The sequence below is a fragment of the Vicia villosa genome, linkage group LG4 (assembly GCF_029867415.1).
Source record: "Vicia villosa cultivar HV-30 ecotype Madison, WI linkage group LG4, Vvil1.0, whole genome shotgun sequence".
NCBI lineage: Eukaryota > Viridiplantae > Streptophyta > Magnoliopsida > Fabales > Fabaceae > Vicia > Vicia villosa.
In genome coordinates, this window is record NC_081183.1 from 192,199,624 (window position 1) to 192,221,818 (window position 22,195).

The 22,195-nt window shown below is 31.8% G+C and overlaps 1 protein-coding gene and 1 pseudogene across 1 annotated transcript; one reads left to right on the forward strand and one right to left on the reverse strand.

The window, feature by feature from the left end:
• Positions 1 to 4,447: 4,447 nt before the first annotated feature.
• LOC131594162 (calmodulin-like protein 5) lies at positions 4,448 to 14,727 on the forward strand (annotated as a pseudogene).
• Positions 14,728 to 16,230: 1,503 nt separating this feature from the next.
• On the reverse strand, positions 16,231 to 21,019 carry LOC131596517 (phosphatidate phosphatase PAH2-like). The gene is made up of 12 exons (XM_058869185.1): positions 20,748 to 21,019; positions 19,731 to 20,549; positions 19,359 to 19,619; positions 18,839 to 18,912; positions 18,640 to 18,724; positions 18,229 to 18,315; positions 18,060 to 18,132; positions 17,760 to 17,803; positions 17,548 to 17,676; positions 17,344 to 17,445; positions 17,087 to 17,235; positions 16,231 to 16,965 (listed from the first exon to the last, which is right to left on the reverse strand). Exons 2-11 carry the CDS (start codon positions 20,493 to 20,495, stop codon positions 17,188 to 17,190), a joined length of 1,668 nt encoding a protein of 555 aa, XP_058725168.1. The 5' UTR covers positions 20,496 to 20,549; positions 20,748 to 21,019; the 3' UTR covers positions 16,231 to 16,965; positions 17,087 to 17,187.
• Positions 21,020 to 22,195: the final 1,176 nt, after the last annotated feature.

The following is a 22,195-nucleotide window of genomic DNA, read 5'->3' on the forward strand; positions in this document are numbered from 1 at the left end:
CCTCTTTCTTTCAGATTTAGAAGAAAAAAAATTAAAGTTATAAATATTTTTTTAAAATTATAAATAAATAATATTGTAATATTTTTTAAAGATCATTCTTTGGGTGTTGGTTTCTTTTGTCTCAAATAAATTTTAAAAAAAATCGTGGTATATTAAAACTTAAAAGAATAAGAGATTAAAATAAAAATTAAATCCTTGTAATAACAAAATTTTCAATAGATTAGATGACATATATCACAATATAAAGTCAAACCACAATATATAAGCTAAACGTACATATATTTAAGACTTTATATAACCGACACAAAATAACTCTAATTTAAATTTAGAGTTTAATATTATTGACAGGGCCGGCCCAACCAGTTTAGAGGCCTAAAATAAATTTTAAAATTAGGCCTTTAAAATATTAATTTTGTGGTTTCTAAGAGTTAAACTCAAGAACAAAAAGAAAAAAGACTTATATTTTACCAACTCAACTATAATAATATATGTGACTCAAGTATCATTATATATTTTTATAACTAAATGAAAAAATTTGAGGCCTTTTTTAAATCTAAACTTTTGAGGCCTAAAGCCCTAACTTGAGTAGCTTGGCCCTTGGGCCGGCCCTGATTATTGATTATGAATTTATTTCTAATAAAAAATCATAAAATTGATTAATATTGTTATGATTTAAAATTTAATTTGATTAAATGCGACACGAATTTTAGTAGGAGAAGGTTCATGGAGCAATATGTGGGCTGTCAAAGTGTTGCTACGTGGCTTTGAAATGGCATCAGGATTACGTGTTAATATGTGGAAGAGTAAGCTTTATGGCATTGGTATTGATGATTATTTTCTACAGGCAGCTAGTCAATTCTTATGTTGTAAGTTCGATATTTATCCCATTCAAATTCCTTGGTATAAATGTTGGTGGCAACCCTAGAAGGACCAATTTTTGGAATCCGATTTTGATTAGCATGAGATCAAAATTGTCTCCTTGGATTGGTAGATTATTGTCTATTGGGGGTAGAGTTACCCTCATTAATTCTGTTATATCTAAATTGTCTACTATTTATCCTACTTTAAGATTCCTATTAAAGTGAAGGCTGAGATAGTTAAGATTCAGAGGAATTTTCTGTGGCATAATACAAGGGAAAAAAAGGAATTGACTGGATTAGCTGGAATATGGTTTGTTTGCCCAAGAAAGAAGGTGGTTTGGGCGTCAAAGATATGCTGCTTTTCAATAGGGCTCTTCTCACGAAATGGTTATGGAGATTCCTAAATGATGATAGTGCTATATGGACAGGATTGCTGGGGAATAGATATGGTAGGTTCTATGATAGGATTCTTTTCAAAACGAGAGTAGGTAACAAAGGTATGGAATCCATATGGTGGAAATACTTAATGAATATTGGTGATGCATTGGTGGATGAGGGATTCACACAGCGGCTGGCAATCAAACTAGGATATGGGGTGCGTGTGTCGTTCTGGACTCAAAGGTGGATCGGAAACAGTCCCCTCTATCTGTTATTTCCGTTTTTATTTCAAGTTAGGGAGGCTGCTGAATGTAGTGTGGAATCAATTGGAACGTGGGTTGACAACAAATGGATTTGGAGCTTTTCAGATTGGATTGTAGACACACACTCAGAGGCAGGTGAGGAACTCCATGTCTTGAAGCAAATTCTGTATGATGTTCAGCCAAGGATTAATGTTCAAGATAGCTTCATATGGCCTTTAAATGAACATGGTGTATTCAAGGTATCAGTATATTATAAGAGGTTGATGCAGGGTCGTGGTGCAAGGGTAGAGGATCCATTGTGTTTAGAGGCTATCAATATTCTATGGAAATTGTGGATGCCATCAAAAGTTAAAATTTTTGGGTGGAGGCTTTTCCAAAACAGACTTGCTACAAAAGCTCAACTCATTAAAAGAGGAATTATGGTGCCTCAGGAGGTAAATTTTTGCGTGTTTGGCTGCAGTCAGATGGAAGATATTCAGCATCTTTTTCTCAATTGCGAATTTGTTATCAGTTTGTGGAAATCCATTTATGTTTGGCTGGACATTGAGCCATTGCTGGCCACAAATTGCATTTCTCATTTTCTGTATTTGCTGGACTCTTTGAGGCGTAGGTGTTCTAGGAAAAGGGTGGGATGCATTTGGATGGCAACTTGTTGTAGAATTTGGAAGAAGCGAAACGACATAATATTTAACAATGTTGTTGTAGATTTGGACGAAATTGTGCATAGTGTGAAGATGCTATCTTGGTGGTGGTTGGTAATCGAAAACAAGCAGAAGGTATTGTGCAATTTTTATGAATGGCATCATTATTCGGTAGACTACATGTAATTTTATTTAATTTATGATGTAATCTGTTGGTTTGGTGTTTCTCTATACCTTGTAATGAATTCTGGTTTTGAGCACTTTTTGTGCTCTATGTTAATATCATCATTGCTTATCGAAAAAAAATATTGTTTAGATAAATCAATACCTTTTAGCTATATCACTATCAATATATAATTTTAAAATTAATTTTTATATTAAATTATACCATATATTTTTAAGACTGGTGTGTTACATGTGCATTCGCACAGGTATTGGTGTACCCATGTGTCCGTAGGGTATTGATGTATTACCGGTGCGTTCGCACAAGTGGTGGTGTACCCGAATACTGGTGTGCCCGTGCATTCGCAAAGTTTTAATGATTCGAATATCCAAAACTACCATTCCTTCTTTTACGTATAGGGTCATTTTGTATTGTCTTCAACTATTTATCAACTTTGTTTTATTTTTGGTTTGATGCTGACCCAATTGCAAATGAAACAAACTGCTTTCATTTCTTTTTCAATTTCAAAACTCAACTTTGTCAAATCAATCTGTAAATAATAGTTCTCAATGTTGCATAGTACAAAATTATAATATTAAATAATACTTCTCAATGTTGCAAAGTACAAGTCTACCGTATCTTTTGCTTTTCCTTTACAACTTACACGCCACCAAATCAATCAAGTAAACAAAATATAATTATTACTCAAAATTATTTTAGTTTATATAATAATGAGGGTAGTAATATTATAATATTAAAAGTTAGGGTTTTAGTGTATAAAGACCAAAAAAACCAGCTTTTTAGTGATGTGGCAGAAGTAGAATAAAGGGTATATTAGAGTTTTCCAGAGCTATAACTTTTCTTATATGGTAGATAATCAATTTTATTTAATATTTTCTTTTCATTGATAGTAAAATCAATTCATCTAAACACTTTTGTTATCATTTAAAAAAATCGTAATCGAAAAAACATTACCAAATTTCTTTAAAAACAAACTTAATTAATTCAAGTATTTCTTTTATGCAGGAGAACTTAAAAATTTATTATTTATAAGTATGACTTTTAACATGATTGTCTTTGAGAACATGCAAAGTGGGTTATCGCATAAGGTTAAAAAAGTTTCACGGGTAAGTCGTGGTTAAAAACGGTCTAAAAATATTAATTATGGCTATAACAAAATATAACTTCTTTATTTTCCGCAGTTAAACTATGGTAAACCTACAAATAATCTCCGAAAACTTAAAACGATATTAATTTTTAAATTAACTAATTATACAATACATATCTTAAATTATTGTTATTATTATAATTTTTTAATAGATTTTATTATTTAATTAGAACTACATAGATATAAAAAAAAAAAATGAAGTCCTAAACAGTAGCCTTAATGACCTACCCCTAAGGCCGATCTTAGACAACACACAGCCATTACTAAACCCAACACAATTGAACACCTTAGAGAATTTTGCCAAACTACAACCTATTTTGAATCAACTTCTAAAAGAATGCCAAAACTTTAGAAGGCACCCTATTTTACTGTTAAGAAAAAACGACTAGTTATGTAATAGAAATAACATACTGAATTTACTGTTAGAATCGGATAAATTTGTTATACACACTTTCCATGAGTTGAAATCAATTTCCTTTTTAAATCTCACCTTACCTCTTTTTTCTCTGGGTAGCCAGTTACGGCTACTGTCCATGTTTATATTACTTTAGCTTTTTAAAACTTTAAATTCCTTTTGTTCACAAAAACATGGACCCTTGTTTTAGACACGTTGTCCCACCAAAATACTAATAGTAATAACACTTCTCTCTTTTTTGCTTTTTCTAAATAAATGAGCCACCCAACAGTTATATTATTCTTCTTCTGTACGTTTATTGTTATAATATATACTTGTAGATACTATATTATACATTCTTGCAACTGCACATATTCATTATTCCATTCTGTGTATCTATCTATCAATGTGAATAGTACTACTATATTTTTTTATGAAACTATCACTACTATTATTGCTGCATGTTTATCATATTTAGTACTAAATGGTGACATATAAATACCAATCCAACTGTTTGGAACTTGCATTCATCATTCCACAAACGCAGCTAGCTAAACTAATTACTTTGTGGTTGGTTCCAATGGCATTTATAGAGCGTAATATTTCGAGTGACGGGAAGCGTGTGATGACTCTGCAACAGTTTAGGCAATGGTTAAAGGCATCATTCGATGCAAATGGTGATGGTCGGATCAGCAAAGGTGAGCTGCGTCAGGCGTTGAGGATCTTCGGTGGCCTCTTTGCTTCATGGAAGACTAGTAAGGTTTTGAAATCTGTTGATTCTAACAATGACGGGTTCATTGATGATAAGGAGTTTGTTAATCTTGCACGGTTTGCAGAGAAACACTTGAACATAAGAATCACGGAGTAACTGTCTGTATGTGTATATTGAGCTAACAATGGGCGATAATGTTTTGTTTCAAGAATTTTAATATTTGTGATTACTACTACAAGTTTTGATTCATTGTAAATGTCTTTAATCTATTGTATTTAATATACCGATTAAATTATCAGCTATCATATCTTTGTATTGTATGCAAAATTAAAATTTTTGTTTCGAGATCAATAGAGCAAGTGGAATGATATTACTTTATTAGATTCATTCTTGAACATTTAGCTCATTAACACACTCTCAACGCTTCTGGGACTTTCAAATAAGTAGTATCCATTCTGGTTAAAGTCGGTTGGAAATGGAAGTGGAATTCTAGTATGGATCCATGTTATATGTTGGATGGCTCACATTTTTCGAAGAGATTGTTAGAATTCAACTATGAATAGTTATGTCTCACATCGACTAAAAATGAAGAAAATGTTGGGTATATAAAAGAGAATATATCCACATTTATATTGCCTTAAGATTTTGGGTGGATGTATGGTGTCAAGGTATTTGGATTCAGAATGTTTAGTCCATTAGCACTTCTAGCGCTCTCCGGACTCTCCAACAAGTGATCTCAGAGTTATGATAGATTTGATGGAGGATATTAGAGGGATTTTAGTATGAATCAAGTCTAGTGATGTCGGTGACTCACACTTGAGAGGAAAATTGACACTAGTCATGGGTTCGATCTCTAGCAATTGCATTTTTTGGATTTTTAAAACTGCGCTACTTTTTACCTTGGTTTTTAACAATAATCGAGGGATAAAGTCCTGTTTACAAAATTTTAATTTTAACCTTTTTTTTTACGTTTTCAAAGCACTAATTTTTTTAACAAATTCTAAATCTTCCTCGTCATCAACAACAACACCTATAACAAGACAAAAACAAAATCAATAGAATCCTTAAGCATTAAATTTCACAACAAAAATAACAACAACAACAACAACAACAACAACAACAACAACAACAACAACAACAACAACAACAACAACAACAACAACAACAACAACAACAACAACAACAACAACAACAACAACAACAACAACAACAACAACAACAACAACAACAACAACAACAACAACAACAAAATTCATGGAATCTTTAAATGTTAAATCTCAACAACAACAACAAATCAATAGAATCAATAGAATACTTAAACATTAAATCTCAACAACAAAAGTAACGACGACGACGACAACAACAACAACAACAACAACAACAACACCAAAATTCATGAAATCTTTAAACATTAAATCTCAACAACATCAACAACAACGACGACAAATTAATCAAATCAATAGAAGCCTTGAATACTAAATTTCTACAACAATATTAAACATTTTACTAGATACGACTACAACTAACATTAAACAATTTTAACAAAGAATTACTAAATAAAATATTACATTAAAAAACTAACTTTGAATATTTTCCTTCTCTTGCTTTCTGTATCATTGTTTCCAACATGTTAAGTTTAAATTTTAGCACTTTGCATTCAATATAGTTGAGGCATTCACGTTTTGATTAGCTAGTTAGAGTTTCACGCGGATCACTAATGTTTCATGTGGATTGATGAGTTGACAATGTCTTGACCATTGTTACTTTATATATTGACGGCAAAGATTTGTTACTTAATTTTTTCATCAAATTGATCATAAATAAAAAAATTAAAAAAATATAATAAAATACGCTACTTTACCCACTCGGTTTTTAGAAATTCCAAGTTAATAGGTCATAAAAAAGTTTTTAAATTTTTTTAAAGGTGATATTGGTCATGGGGTCGATCCCCATCAACTGCATTTTTTGGATTTTTAAAACTGCGCTACTTTTTACCTCGGTTTTTAACAAAAACCGAGGGGTAAGGTGTAGTTGCTGGGATTCGAAGACATGTTCTCTATATACTTTACCTCTCGGTTTTCAGTAAAACCAGGGTAATAGGTCATAAAAAAATTTTAAAAAACTAAAAGGTGATAAAATATAGTTGCTGGGATTCGAAGACGCGTCCTTTAAATATTTTTCCCCTCGGTTTCCAGCAAAATCGAGGAAATATATGATATTTTAAAAAATATATATTAAAATGTGACGCGTCTATGGTTTACACTTTTGATTTTTGTTTTGTGAGGTGAAATATTCCGTCATGAAATGTATTATTTGTTGTAGTGGTGTATTAGTGGGAAGCGGAAGTGGGATTCTAGTATGAATCCAGACTAGTGATGTTGGACGGCTCACACTTATGAAGATGATTATTGAAATTCAAGTGTCAATAATTAGGTCTCACGTCAATTAGAAATTGAAAAAACATTTGATATAAAGATAATAGACACATATTCATTGTCTTAGACTTTGTTTGAAAATTTGAAAGAGCGGTGATAAGAGGGCTTTGATAGGGAAGAGTTGTAAAAAAAATAGATAAATTTTTAATATTTTTTAAATTGTGATGTGGTATAGAATTACAAATTAAACAATGTTTATTATTACTATATTTTTAATATTTTTAATTTTATAATAACATAAATTTTATTTACAGTTAAAATATATAAATACAATAGAAAAAATCACAAATTTATTTGATACCAAATAAATTTTATTTATGTTATTTGGTTTTATATCCTTATATATAAAATTTATTCATGTTTGATTTAACCCCTCGTATAATACACGTGAAAGATTCAATCTCTTTATTTAGCTCATATTGGATGAACTAAAATGAATATAACTGCAATTCTTAAAAAGACCTTTTTCAAAAATTAAAAAAAAGGGTTGAATATTTTATGCCACTATATACAACTTTAAACTGGAATTTTAATGCTTTGGTATTATTTAATTGACATAAAAATTAAATTTTCGACAAAACTAGTGCAAAGTAAGGAAGGCATGTTCTTTGTTCCCCCAGAAAGGGTGTTGCATAGCATAGATACTTATATGTTATCAAACTTTACGTTTATATTTTTAGTACATACTTTTAAATACTATATTATATATTGTTACAACCAGACATGTTAATTATTCCATTCCCTATATGCATCTTTGTGAATATTATATATTGCTACTAGTGATGATAATAATGAAAGAAAAAGTTGGACAGAAATAACAATAATAAGCAAATGCATTTTAATTTGGTCGGTTTCCATATCATCTTTGCCTTTATTATTATTTTTATTTCTTAACTTGAAGAAACAATCCTTATTTCTTAACTAGAAACAACTTTACCTTTTTTATGAAATTATATCTGTTTGTAAAACTCTTTTCTTTTTGGAAAAGGCAAAAACTATATTATATAAATGAATACAAGCCTATTGATACGGAGCTTTTTAATTATTTAGAATATTATGTAACTTGAAAAAACATTACTTGTTACTTTATGAAAATGACTACAAGCCTATTGATACGGAATTTTTTTATTATTTAGAATATTCTGTCACCGAAAGAACATTACTTGTTACGTTATGAAAGTAGAATAGAGGGAACCACCTATAAAGTTAATACTCAAACGCTCAAGTTAATATGTGAAGAATAATTTTAAATAAAATTTGAATTTGAAATACAAGCCTATTGATACGGAACTTTTTAATTATTTAGAATACTATGTAACTCGAAAGAACATTACTTGTTATGTTAGGAAAGTACGATAGAGGGATTGACCTATAAAGTTAATACTCAAACGCTCAAGTTAGTATGTGAAGAAGAATTTTGAATAAAATTTGAATTTGAAATTGTGTATCTGGTGAATGACGCATTTTCTATTTATATAAGGGAGCGGTTATAACCACCTGATATTCTTAAGGCGTAAAATCTGAAAAGATCTTGGAGCTCGATCTCATATACTCTTCCCAGGAGGTGCACCTCTGTTGCAGGTAGTTGAAGGAATCATGGTTTTCTCTGGGTCGGGCTTGTTCGCTCTTGTGGTCAACCCAAAATAGTTTCCTCAAGCCCTTAATCTGCTCGGCGGTGCGAGAGTTTTTGTCGTATCTTCCCTTTTGTACTGTCCGTTCATTTATTCAAATGGAAATCCAAAGGGTGTCATTGGTGACCTTGAGAATTCGCGCATTAAATGCGCCCCACGCTACATATGTCGTTTCATATGTTCCATCTTAACAATCTTTGAAAACTAAAATATTCAAGTATCTTCGTGAGGTGATCTAAAGTATTTTCTTTGACAAATCAATACGCAATTTTGGAAGATCCAATCTTTTATTTTCTTAAGGTGTTATTTTGTTCCTTAGTTATCTGAATCTTCACAACACACTAACTTTTTGTATCGTGTCTATCAAGAGTCAAAAACGAAAACATATGTTTTCACTTCCTTGGTTGATCATGTCACTTTGTCGACGCTTTCCATCTTTGTTCGCAAGGGTAGCCTAGACAGATCTTTCTTGGAAGTATGTCCCTCTACGGATTGAGGTGTACTGTCTCCGAACGAGGACAAGAGAATTTGAAGCGGGTATGGAGAATGCGTCATTCCTTTCTATGAGTGTGTCTTCTCAATTTTGGATATCTGATTGCCCTTCAATAGCTTTGAGATAGAAGTTTTGAATTATTTGATGGTTGTCCCTTCGCAATTGTATCCTGTGAGTTAGGTATATATTAAAGTTGGGTGACAACAATTTGCAATTTGGATTCGACCGAGTGAAAGCTTTAAATAATGGTGGTTTCTTGCAAAGGAGTAGCACGAGACGGTGAATTATATTGGTATTATTGGGTGACTTGATCAAACTCATAATAAGGGAAGAGAAGTGTTAGGATCAACATCAAACATAGGGTTTGTAGGGTTGGATTGCTACATTTCTCTTGCAAACAGATTTTGCAAAGTAAGATTGAGTATCTCAATTCCTTTGGAATTGAGGGTGGACGTAGCCATAGCGAGGACGATTGGTGAACTGCCTAAAAAAATCCTTGTGTCCTCTCTCTCTCTCTCTCTCTCTCTCTCTCTCTCTCTCTCTCTCTATATATATATATATATATATATATATATATATATATATATATCATTTACTTTCAAAAGCAAATTATCAAATTCTGAAATTGTGCAATCGATACGATTAGATTGATTAGTGTTGTTTCAAAATTGTTTTATTGTGTTGATTACAATCTTAGTGATTGTAATTAGATTTCATATCAACAAAACCTTAAGAAAATTCTGGTCAAAATTGACTGCACAATAAGTGCTCGATAAATTGCTTCACTTAATTTTGTTTAAATCATTTTATTGGAAATTGATTACTTGCGTGTTTTAATTCAAACAGATTGTGGTGATCGTTGAAGTATATTGATTCAATAAATTGTCATAATCATTTCACATTTTAGAGGTTTTAACACATATCTGAGTTTTCCGATAACAGTTCGGATTAGACGATTTGATATGGGTGTGTTCCACTGTCCATAGTTAAAAAAACATTTTAAAACAACATTTTTACCAAAAATTTCAATTGGGGATCTATTCACCCCATCTAGATAAGACGCATTTGTCTAACATTACTCATTCAAAGGTTTAACCACAATATTAGGTAGTCCAAAGTGCAATGAGCAAATCATAACTATAGTATTTTTCTTGAAACATATAATAATTAGTTGTAAATGTTCACTACATAAACATTAATAATTAATAATATGTATAAAATTGATTTATAAATAAAAACAAAAATTAATATATACTTTCTTGCGCTAAAACGGGCCAAATAACATCTTTGAAGTTCCTTTGCAACATGTCTAGTACGTAAATTAATATATTGTGTCTTGGAGAACCGCGAGTAAGAGCAATCCGCGATGGATCTAATCTATGATACAATAATTGTTTAGAATATTTCTTTCAGCACGTAGCTCATCGACGTACTTGCAAGAGCGTGTCTTTATGTTAAAGTACCAGTACATATGAATTTAAATAGAAATCAACATAAAAAGTATACTTCCGAGCACCAAATTTATAATATGGAATTGTCTAGGTACACATCTCCCTTAAAAAATTCATGTACAAATATCATAGAAAGTATAAATAATTGATATGGGTCATGACTTAATTTAATACCTAAGTATGGGTTTTTAATACTCTCAATCATCATTTCTAGTCTCTTAAGGCTATCTTGTTTTGGTGGTGTGGGTTCAATACTATCCTGGTTGGCAAAAAAACTTTCTTTTGCGCCTGTACCACATGTAACTTTCTCAATTATATTCTCGTGCATTTCCAACTGATTTGTGTGGCTGAGTAGTCCTAAGAAATTCAATTTATGCATCATAAAAACAACATAAATACAATACAAAATTAAAATACGCAAACAATAATGACAACAACATACAACTTATACCTAAAGAACATCACGAATACGTTTCTCGGACACCTTCTCAAGCTCCTCCTCATTCATCCTCTCTCACTCCTCTTGCTCCTTATAGACACTCTCCCGCACCGTCTGCAACAATCTATCCCTCTCCTCCTCTAAGATCTTCTCCTGCTCCTCCCTCCACCTCTCTCTCTCTCCGTCTCCGACTTTTTATCCTGCTCCTCCTTCCATTTCTCCCTTTCCTTCCCCAACTCAACTAGGATGGTCCAAAAATACCTTGAAGCCAACGCCTCTTCCAAGACCACGGACACGCCCAGGATGCTCCTCGGTTTCAATCGTTTCTACCAAGATGTCATGACGATCTTGTGAAGTGAAGAGGCCAGCTTTGGTTTGTTCAACCAGATCATCCTATAACACATATGAAATTTCATCTTTACAAAATTGATTTAACTAACATAAATATTGTTGAAAAAAGTATCTAGCTACTTACAATCTTTTAAGCCACTTCGTGTGTAGCATCTGATGTGAACTCGCCATCTTTTCTTTAGTGTGCCATCTTCCATTTCTTGTGGCGTGATGGTGGAGATGGTGTGCGATCAAGACTTTGTATAACCTCCAAACTCTTTCTCCCTTTGTTTTATATTTTCTTCAATCATCATCTTTTCAAGTCTTTGATATCCTCCACGAGACAACCTATTTGGATAGATATTTCTATCTCGATTTTCCTTTCTTTTTTGGATCTTTGCCAAGAAACCGGTAGTGGTGCGAGGCTCTACAAATTTCTCCCAAACATCTTATTCAATAAATGAATATTGTTATTATATTTACCTAATCTAATAATACATAAACATGACAAAAATTACTTGTATATTTTGCTTGATAGAAGATATCAACAATGAATCAAGATTGAAACTTTAAATTTAGTATGTTGTAGATCTTAATATCTTTTATTAGACACTAATCTCGTTGGTATTTATCTAATTTCTTTTACCGAAATAGTGTATACTTCATTATCATTTACAAATTTAAATATTTTCTTGTCAATGTAAATATACTATTTTTTTTATTTATTATTTGTGGTTAAATTTTATTTTTTATCCATATAAAAATTTTGCTTTTTATTCTTGTTATTTGGTTTTATATCTCTTATAAAACTCATTCATGTTTGAATAAACCTTTCATATTTTTATCCAAACAAATGAAAATATAAAATTTGATTAAATTACAGTTTTGGTCCCCCTATTTTAATCACTTCACGAAATTAGTCCCCCTATTTTATTTTTAAACAGTTTTGGTCCCTATTTTTATTTTTAATTAAAAAAAATATGATCTAGCATAAGAAAAATGATGTGTCATTGTCATTTGGATATTCAATTTTTCACGTAATTTAAAATTATTTATTAAATTTAAAATTAATAAAAAAAATATGAAAAAAATAATTAAGAAAAATTGAAAAATATTTTATATTTATCACCATCTTCTTCCTCTAACACGCATCGTCATCGTCACTTTCAGATTTAACATCATCTTTCGGAAAAGATTTTTTTTAATTTACTATCAATTTCAGATTTCTAAATAAGAACTAAAATAAATAGAGATCTTTTTATAAATCCCTAATTCCTAATTGAAAATTCAGATCTATTTATTCCTTCAAGCATTGATAGTTGATATTCTTCTTCATTTTATCTATTAAATCATTATTCATCTTCCATCTTTATTATTTTCTTTTACAAATCATCATCTTTCATTTTTATTATTCATCTTCCATACTGGATCTGGGTCGTCCAAGTCAGAAGTCAGTGACTTGTATTGTTCGTTCTTTCTTCAAGCAAATACCAGATCTGATATGTTTGACAACTGCTCCTTGCAAACTTTGATTAATTATTGATTTTGTTCTGCGTGCATTCGGAGGTTTATGTTTCTGTTAAAAAAAATAATTTTTGGAGAAAGCCATGGAAGCGACGAAGATGGAAGTGACAAAGAAATTGACGAAGAGAGTAAAATAACCCAATAACCAGAAAAAGAATCAGAGCAACCAAGCAGAATTTTAATTGTTGAACCCTTAGCTGAAGCCAACGAGAAAAAGACATCAACAAAGGTAGCGGAAAAGACCAACAACAACGTTGTTATAGATCTGGAAAAAAAATAGAATGCCTTTTTGAAATTGAAAAAGAAATTACAAAATTAGTGTTGCTGATATGCATCAGGAAGTGATGAGACGAAGAATAGGACTATTGTCTTGAATGTTTAATGGATTCATCTTAATCAATATTTACTAAAACGTTGCTAGCCTATTAAATAAATAAATTAGACTATAAATTTAAGAAAATGGTTAATGATAATTGTGTGATTATTCCCAATTCAGAATGTTTTATATTTTTAGTTTTTAAATTATTTTTTCATATTTACTTTTTGATTAATTTTAAATTTAATAAATAATTTTAAATTACGTGGAAAATTGAATAACCAAATCACAATGACACATCAGCTTTCTTATGCCAAATCATCATTTTTTTAAAATTAAAAATAGAAAGAGGATCAAAACTGTTTAAAAATAAAATAGGGGGACTGATATCGTGAGTTGATTAAAATATGGGACTAAAACTGTAATTTAGCCAAAAAAAACTTTTATGCATTTGATATTAAGTTGATTAAAATCAATAATTAATATTTAGATAAAAGAATATTTAAAGACTAAAAAATCTGAATTAAAAACAAAAAGTGATATATTTTGTAATAAATAAAAACAATATAGCCTAAAAGTAAAAAAGTTGTCAAATTGATGGAATTAAAAAACAAATTTAAACCATATTTTTAATACTTTAGTATCTATCTTAGATTTAATGTTTCAACCGACCACTGCATGTATATAAATAGTAAAGCAAATTCTGTTTTCCAATAAAGCATGTTACATTGCTACTGGACATGTTATTCCACTTTACATTTATATTTATAATACGTACCTTTAAATACTATACTTATATGTTATTGCAACTAGACGTGTTTTATTATTATATTGCTACTATTGCATGCATGTTTATCATACATTTTTTTAGCAAGCGTGTTTATCATAATTAAAATTAAAAGGTGGCAATATATAAACATCAATCTCGCTGTTGGAACTTGCATTCATTCAACAGCACAAGAAACAACAAACACATAGAAGCAGCTAGCATAATTAATTTCTGTGGTTGGTTAAGGTTTGCTATGACGTTTATAGAGCGTAATGTGTCAAGTGATGGAAAACGCGTGATGACTCTGCAACAGTTCAAGCAATGGTTAAAGACATCATTCGATGCAAATGGCGATGGTCGGATTAGCAAAGATGAGCTCCGTGAGGTATTGAGGATCACCGGCGGCTTCTTTGCTTCGTGGAAGAGTAACAAGGTCTTGAAATCTATTGATTCAAACCATGACGGTTTTATTGATGATAAGGAATTTATTAATCTTGCAGACATAGTAGAGAAGAACTTGAACATAAGAATCACAAAGTAAATCTTTTTTGTATATAAAGTTGATTTTCCTTTTGAGATTTTTTCTTAACTACTAGTAGGGATGGCAAACAAACCCAAACCCGCGGGGCCCACCCGCACCCGAACCCGAGTCAACGGGTGAAAACCCGAGTTGACTGGATTTGGGTTCGGGTTCGGGTGCCACCCGATATTTCGGGTGCGGGTTTGGGTAGTGTGAAACCCGCGCCCGAAACCCGAAATCACACCCGAATATATATATATATATATATATATATATATATATATATATATATATATATATATATATATATATATATATATATATATATATATATATGAGGAGGGTTATATTTACTCCAGGAGTAAGTTATTATAACCTACTCCAAATCTAGACCATTGATTATTTTCAATCTAGGGGTTAAAAATAATAAGTAATTAAATGTGGAGAGAGAAAACTATTACTTATTATTTTTAACCACTAGATTGAGAATAATCAATGGTCTTGATTTGGAGTAAGTTATAATAACTTACTCCTGGAGTAAATATAACCCTCCTCTATATATATATATATATATTTTATGGAAAGTTGTAAGAAAATCGTAAGAAAAATATATTTTATGTATTTTGTTGCGGGTTTGGGTTTGGGTGAAAAAAACCCAACCCAACGGGTGTGGGCGTGGGTGTTATTTTGTCACCCGAATAGCTTTTGGGTTCGGGTTCGGGTGGGAATTTCGGGTGCGGGTTTGGGTAGTATAAAACCCGCACCCGCGCGCACCCGTTGCCATCCCTAACTACTAGATGAGTATTTGCCCCGTTTCTTTTAAGGGTTTTTCTAACCTATGCAACCTTGCATAGGATAAGAGACAATTAATACACCACTTTTTAAATATAAACTACCATATTTATATTTATTTATGTTCATCCATTAATTGGGTAGGAGAGAGAAAATATAAAAGATTACTTTTAAACAGAAAAATAATTAATATGAAAATTTATATGGAAAGAAATAATTTATTAATTGCCCTTATCCTATGCAATGTTGCATAGGTTAGAAAAACCCTTCTTTTAATTATTTCTGTCTTTAATACTCTTTGATGGTTTATTATATTATTACAATTGATTGTTAGAACTTATTACTTATGGTATCACAAAAGAAAGAGAAACTTGATTAGAATTGATTATGCACTTGACTTCACATTCATGTGATTATTTATACACTTTTTGATGTGGACTTTCAAAGAACCAAAGAACTTCATTAATTAGTTACTTGGAAGATAAGTTATTCAACTAACTCACAAATTTGAATTTCAACATTTTTTCTTAACTAAAAGCAATTTTCAGATTAATTTTACATTTTTATGTATGAATTTTAAGTTATCCTCTGTAAAATTGAATCTGACTGAAACCGGAATTGAATCCAATTTTAAGTTATAACACTAGTGATGAGTGTTAATGACCTTGTCAAAACATCACATACTTCCTTGAGATTAGGGTGTTCAAATTAACCAATTATTTGAACCATGCATATCCATATTTAAATTCAATTATTAAAAATCAATTAATTATTAATATGGTTTAAACCAAATACATATTTGGACATTCATATTCAGAATAAAAACCAAATTAATCTATTATTTTAAAATAAGAAGATATCTTAATTTTTTTTCTTGAAAAAATATTTTTTTCTGGCAATTAAAATTTTCAAAAAAACAAAAAAATATTTTTACCCTTCTTGTTCATTGGCTTTTTACACTTCTTGTCTTGATAATCATTATGATTTCTTAAAGAAGATTTATGTTTATCAATGTCTTTCATAGAATCATCCTCACGGACTTGTATTTCCTTCATTTTTGACCACCACCTTTCTTAAAAGCTTTTGCTTGCATGACTTGCTCGGTTACATGTTTCGTAGTCTTCTGTAACACATCTTAACCAACTTAATTAATTACTTGCTAAGCAATTAACTTAACTAACTAGTTACTTACAAATCAAGTAACTCAACTAACTCACTAATTTAAATTACATTTCAACACTGATTGTACTATTATATCTACTTAACCAACTTTTGACCTCAGGAGTCTTCATAAAGGATTGAAATATAAAATAAAAAAATTAATAAAATAAAGAATTGGAGATATGAATATTATTTACATGTTGGCAAAATGAATGTGAAGAAAAGTAATTTAAGATTATATGTTGGCAAAATGAATATTAGTTTGTAGTCATATTCATTCCCATAAAAATCCAATGCAATTGAGCCTGTTCTTCATGAGATCACCGCCGTCGACACGACAAACCAAAGGTTGTATCTAATATTCACAACTTCAAGCTTCAGATGTTGAAGCAAGATGCAGACGGAAAATTTCACATACTTCCATGAATTCTCTATCAATGTAATCTAATTCAAAAAGACAATAATCCGCCAGCAGAAGTTAACATTAGAATGATGCTCTTGTCATGGGGCTTAGCAGTACATCACCTGTATGAACAAAGTTTATCAAGTTGAATAAAAACGTGTGCATAGACAAAAAGCTCACATACATCAACAAACAAATGAATTAATATTATACATAATGGTTCTATTAGAAAACCAAACTTACCTATTTAGTTTTTTACACTTCTACTAGAAACAGCAAAGCCTTCTTCCATCCGCACCAGACAACGATGATTGGGCGATGAATGTCAAAAAGCCCTATAAAATTTATTCGAAAGGGGGCAACTTCCAGAAGTTCCATGAATTGTAATCCTCCTGCAACCAGCATTCAGCAAGAACAACAAGGCCCAAAAAAATTACATCATAAACAAATCCATATGGCATCAAAGAGAAAGAGGGAGAGAGAGAGAGAGAGAGAAAGACCTGTTCAGATGTGTTTGTAGGGGGAAACATTCCGTTCACGAGAGTGTGAAGAGAAGTGTATGAATTTGTGTCTAAACACCGTCGGTTTATAAAAATCTCACCCTGAAAAGTTATATATAACTACATGAGAATACAAGTTTGGCAGAGCATATTCAAGAATTTTTAGTATTTATTTGCTGTATGATAATATGAGAGATTCATTACCTTGGGATTAATGATGAATATTTTTCCTTTAGGGATTCCAACCTTAAGGTAGCTGATTTCATCGGTATCTCTATTTCCAAATCCAGCATAGAACGGATTGCAATCAGGAGGAAAAAGTGCCCTGATGTCCTGGATGCATTAAAATTCGAGTTTTTAACATAACCAGACTGAAAATATTTAAATCATGTGAAACGTGAAAATAGAAACCAAACCTCTAAACATGCAATTTTGAACTCGTGCGGAGCCCTGAGGATAACTGAAAATAGAAAGAAAAATATATATATATCATGCTCTGAAATATGGTAAAGGTATGATCAAAGCACTCTAGACTCAAAGCTTTGATCGGTTTAATACTTTGATTTACACAATAAAAATTGAATCGCAAAATAGAATTTAAAAAAATGAGAACGGTAAGCAAATTAAGTGTTAAGGTTGATAAAACTACAAAAAAACAACTGCTGTAAAAGAGGACGTGCGAGGAAAACTAATAGAAAGACAAGTTGACTGAATACCTTCTCTATATAAAGAAGGAAAAAGTCCGTCGGGGGAAATGACAACCGGACCATCTGGTAAGACTTTTCCGTTCTGTATAATAACAAATCAAACAGGAGAATGTAAACCAGCTTCTTTAGTCTTCTTGTTTGTTTCAAATTTGACTTATATTTCAAATTTTTGTATCACCTGGTTAAGATTGAATAGGAATTGTCTGGTGTTATGTGCTTGAGAAATTGCACGAGCACTGAGAAAAAGCAACTGGTAGCCATTTTCCTGTGATGTAAAATAGACAAGGTAAAATTACTTAAAGATGCACCAAAAGATAGTTGTTCTAGGCAGGGTAAAGACAGTTTTCATTCTAAAAGTTGTAGAACATCCATTAATAATTACAATGATCAAATACATAAAATTAAAGTCATAAATTCAATGGCCTTAACAGATAAAGAAACCAATAATTGGTTTCGAGACCATGTGTCTAAGAACCTAGCCCACACACAGTAATGCATGATCAATGTATTCCAGATTCAAAAACAGAACAAAATATTATATATAATAGTAATCTCAAAACACCTGATGACATGTGTAAGATAAACAAACCTTGATGTCTGAAAATAAATGAGCAACACCAGTTTGTGACCAGTCAATCCCAACTAAAGGCATGAATTGACCTAGAACATCTGACCTGTAAGACATAAAACAGGAGAAAGAAATTAACATTATCGGATCATAAAGTAGAATTAAGCTTCAGAACAAAGGCATATATCTGGATGTTAAAAATACTTGCAGGTATCTGTACCTTGTAATTGTCCCATCCACATCTGATATCACTATACGAGTATTCCATTTCCACAAAAATATCCGAGCATCAATCTGATATAAATGAAACAATAATAAAAGAGAGATTTCAATAAGTTAACAACAAAAATACAAAAGGAGAAATTATAGGAAGTCCCTCCATATCTAACTATCTTAATGACGGTGGTGACTGCAGGATTATACGACTACACTGAATTCAGATTCAAGAATCTTATATAGAGCTTCATCACATCTGGTGAGAGATATTGTAAACCAACATAGTTTAAATAAGAACGAGAGAAATTCTCCTCTATTAAGAGTATCGTTGTAATCCTAAGAAATACAGAGGAGATCTTTGTTTGAATCAGATCTTTTGATTTTTCTTTTTCACATTGATTAAGATGGTTTTTAACATTTCAAACCACAGTGCCATTCTTCTTCACTTATTCTATTTTTTTATCACCTAAGAGAAGTAAGCTCTGTCAACAAACAATAATAATAAAGAATTATACATTACTAACCTGCCGCATGCCCATCATAGGTGTAGAAAAACCGAAGGTAATCGTGTTCCTCCCTTCCTTCAGATTCAAAGATGACAGTTGTTCAGACGTTGGAGTATTTACGCTAACCTTCTTAACAGAACGATCCCTTCTACCAATATTGACAGTCTGAGACTTTTGAAACTTTGCCCTGCTTCCAACATCCGCAACATCATAAATACCACAATCCGTTACCGGTCTCTCGAGACGGACATTCCTAGTAACTCCCTCAGGTTTTCCACCCTAAACAACAACTATATTGTGTCAATATCAACAACCAAAACAGAACACACTTTAAGTCTCTCATTAAGTAAACGCTCTAACAATATCGAGAAATAAATTAGCTTCATTTACCTCAGGTAGCTGCAGACTTGTAGCATGCAAAACCTCGTCATGAACATGAACTTCTCCACATACTTCACTTGCAAGGCGAATAACCTCGCCAGATTCAGTCTTGCCTTTCTCCTTGTCCAAGTTACCACCTCGAGTCTTCTTTCTTTCCCGATAAGGAAGTTCATCAAAAGTGAGATTCGTAGACCACCTTAAATCCAACAACTTGGCTGCAATTTCAGCACGCTCCACTAAATCTGCATCAACATCTTCACCATCACCACCATCAGAACTCGGCCCAAATACAAGCCTACACATCCTCGAACGGCGAGAACCAGTCCTATCTATAACCGGATCCTCCGAACGAAAGTTACAACTTTTCGACTTAAATTGCCTCTTATTACTCCCTCTCACTTGAATATCATCATAACCCCACATAGATCCTATCCCATCTTCTTCTTCTTGTTCCTCTTGCCCCTCTTCTTCTCCTTCACCATGTTGCGAAGAATTCGCATGAAGAAAAAAAGCCTCCCCTTTAGGACTCAAACACATATGAAAATCCGTCTCAACCCCATTAACACTAACACTAACCTTAACCTTCTCCCTCTTCGCCGCCTTCATAACCCGTTGAAATTTCCCAAACCTAACATACCAAGGAGAACTTTTAAAGCTCCCATCTTTCTGCTGAACAACAATAATATCAACAGCGCCCCCGAACGGAAGAAACGGCCCAGAAACATTACACACACCGCGTCTTATATAACCTCCTAACCTCCCCCAAGCTTGCATGTTGCTAATGCTAAATTAATGCTGTTTCTTATAAAAACCTTAAAATCTCCTAACCTAAAAAAACACAATTGAATTTCCAAAACAACCTTAAAAGTATGAGTTTCTGTCAATTAAATTAAAAAAAAAAAAAAAAAAACAAAGCATATTCGGTTTCAATTATTCGAATGTGCTAACAAAAATGATGAATTATTCATATGAGAATATTCTTAATCAAATTCAAATAAATTTGAATAAACATATAATAATACTTACGAGTAATAATAAATGTAAGGTTTTAACTTTCAAGTATCAATCGCTGTCAAGATCTGTGAATGCATTGGTGGGACCCGCCATTGATGGTTTTTGGTGGATGAAGGAAGCTACGTCGGTGAGAGCGACAGGAAGAAGAAGACGACGACGCTTTTGGGGAGAATTGGGGGTTTGTGTGATTTTGTGATACCACCATCACCGTTGCTGCGTTACCGTTGCGGATTTTTCTTGTTGTTACGGAAAAGTTTAAATATGTTTTTTTTTTTTTCTCATGAAAGAGTTGAAAATAGGTTCACATGTTGTAATAGTATTAGGAATAATTTGGCTTAATTGAAACTTCTTTTTTTTTTTTTTTTGGTATAGAGGCTTAATTGAAACTTTGATATCTCTATTTTCATTTTTATTTTTATTTTAATATTTTCATTTTAAAATTCAGTTTTATTAGTTCCTCTAATTTAGGTTTTTCGAGATTTGAGTGTGATTTTTTATGATGCATTGATAATGTGAGATATTAGTTCCCCCTAGAATCTGTTCGTCTATTGAAGTTCTCTGGTTCCCTCCGCAACCAGGTTGGGTTAAGGTTAATATTGACGGAGCTTCTGCGGGTTTATCTCAGTTAGCTGGGTGTGGCGGTATCTTCCGTAATGAGGTGGGCGATCATCTAGGTAGTTTCTGCAGTAATTTGGGATCTGCTAATGCTCTTTTTGCGGAGCTCATGGGGGCAATTCTTGCCATAGAGATTGCTTTTGGTAAAGGTTGGTCGAATCTTTGGTTGGAGTCTGATTCTTCTTTAGTGGTTTCGGCTTTTAGCAACCCTATGGTGGTTCCGTGGAAGCTTCGAAATAGATGGAATTCTTGCTTACTTATGTTGCGTAACTGTAATTTTTTTGCTTCGCATATTTTCAGGGAGGGGAATCATTGTGCAGATAAAATTGCTAATTTGGGTTTACAGGTTAATTGTTTTACTTGGTGGAACGTGGTTCCTCCAAGTGTTTTGTTGGATTTTAACAAGAACAAGTTAGGTTTTTCTTTTTTTAGGCATAGATAGGTTTGAGGTCAGGTCTTTGCCCCCCTCATTTTTGTACCTATTTTCTCTTTTATATATATATTTTGGGCTTAAAAAAAATAATGTGAGATAGCTTAAGTGAAAAAAAATGAAATGCTATGTAATTTTTAATTAATTTTTATTCTATTAATAGTATAAATTAACATATTAAAAAATAATTAAAAAATTAATTGAATTACATTCAAATTTTAAATTGTTTATTTTTTAAATATATTTATTATTTTGAAGAATTAAATATCTATAATTTACAAAATGATATTTATGAGGTGGTGGGATTTCAACCCCTAACCTCTTGGTGAGCAAAAGTAATACTAACCTCTATCTTCGATTGGATGCGGACATTGAAAGACTCGCGCCTACGGAGAATTTGATGCTGGTCTGAATA

What these genes read in the sequence shown, in the direction of transcription:
- LOC131596517 (XM_058869185.1), bottom strand. Translation starts at nt 20,495, where the DNA reads ATGCAAGCTTGGGGGAGGTTAGGAGGTTATATAAGACGCGGTGTGTGT. An exon ending in GTGGATGGGACAATTACAAG is followed by an intron (nt 18,725 to 18,838) that starts GTACAGATACCT and finishes TATGTCTTACAG; the next exon opens with GTCAGATGTTCTAGGTCAAT. An exon ending in ATTTATTTTCAGACATCAAG is followed by an intron (nt 18,316 to 18,639) that starts GTTTGTTTATCT and finishes TTTACATCACAG; the next exon opens with GAAAATGGCTACCAGTTGCT.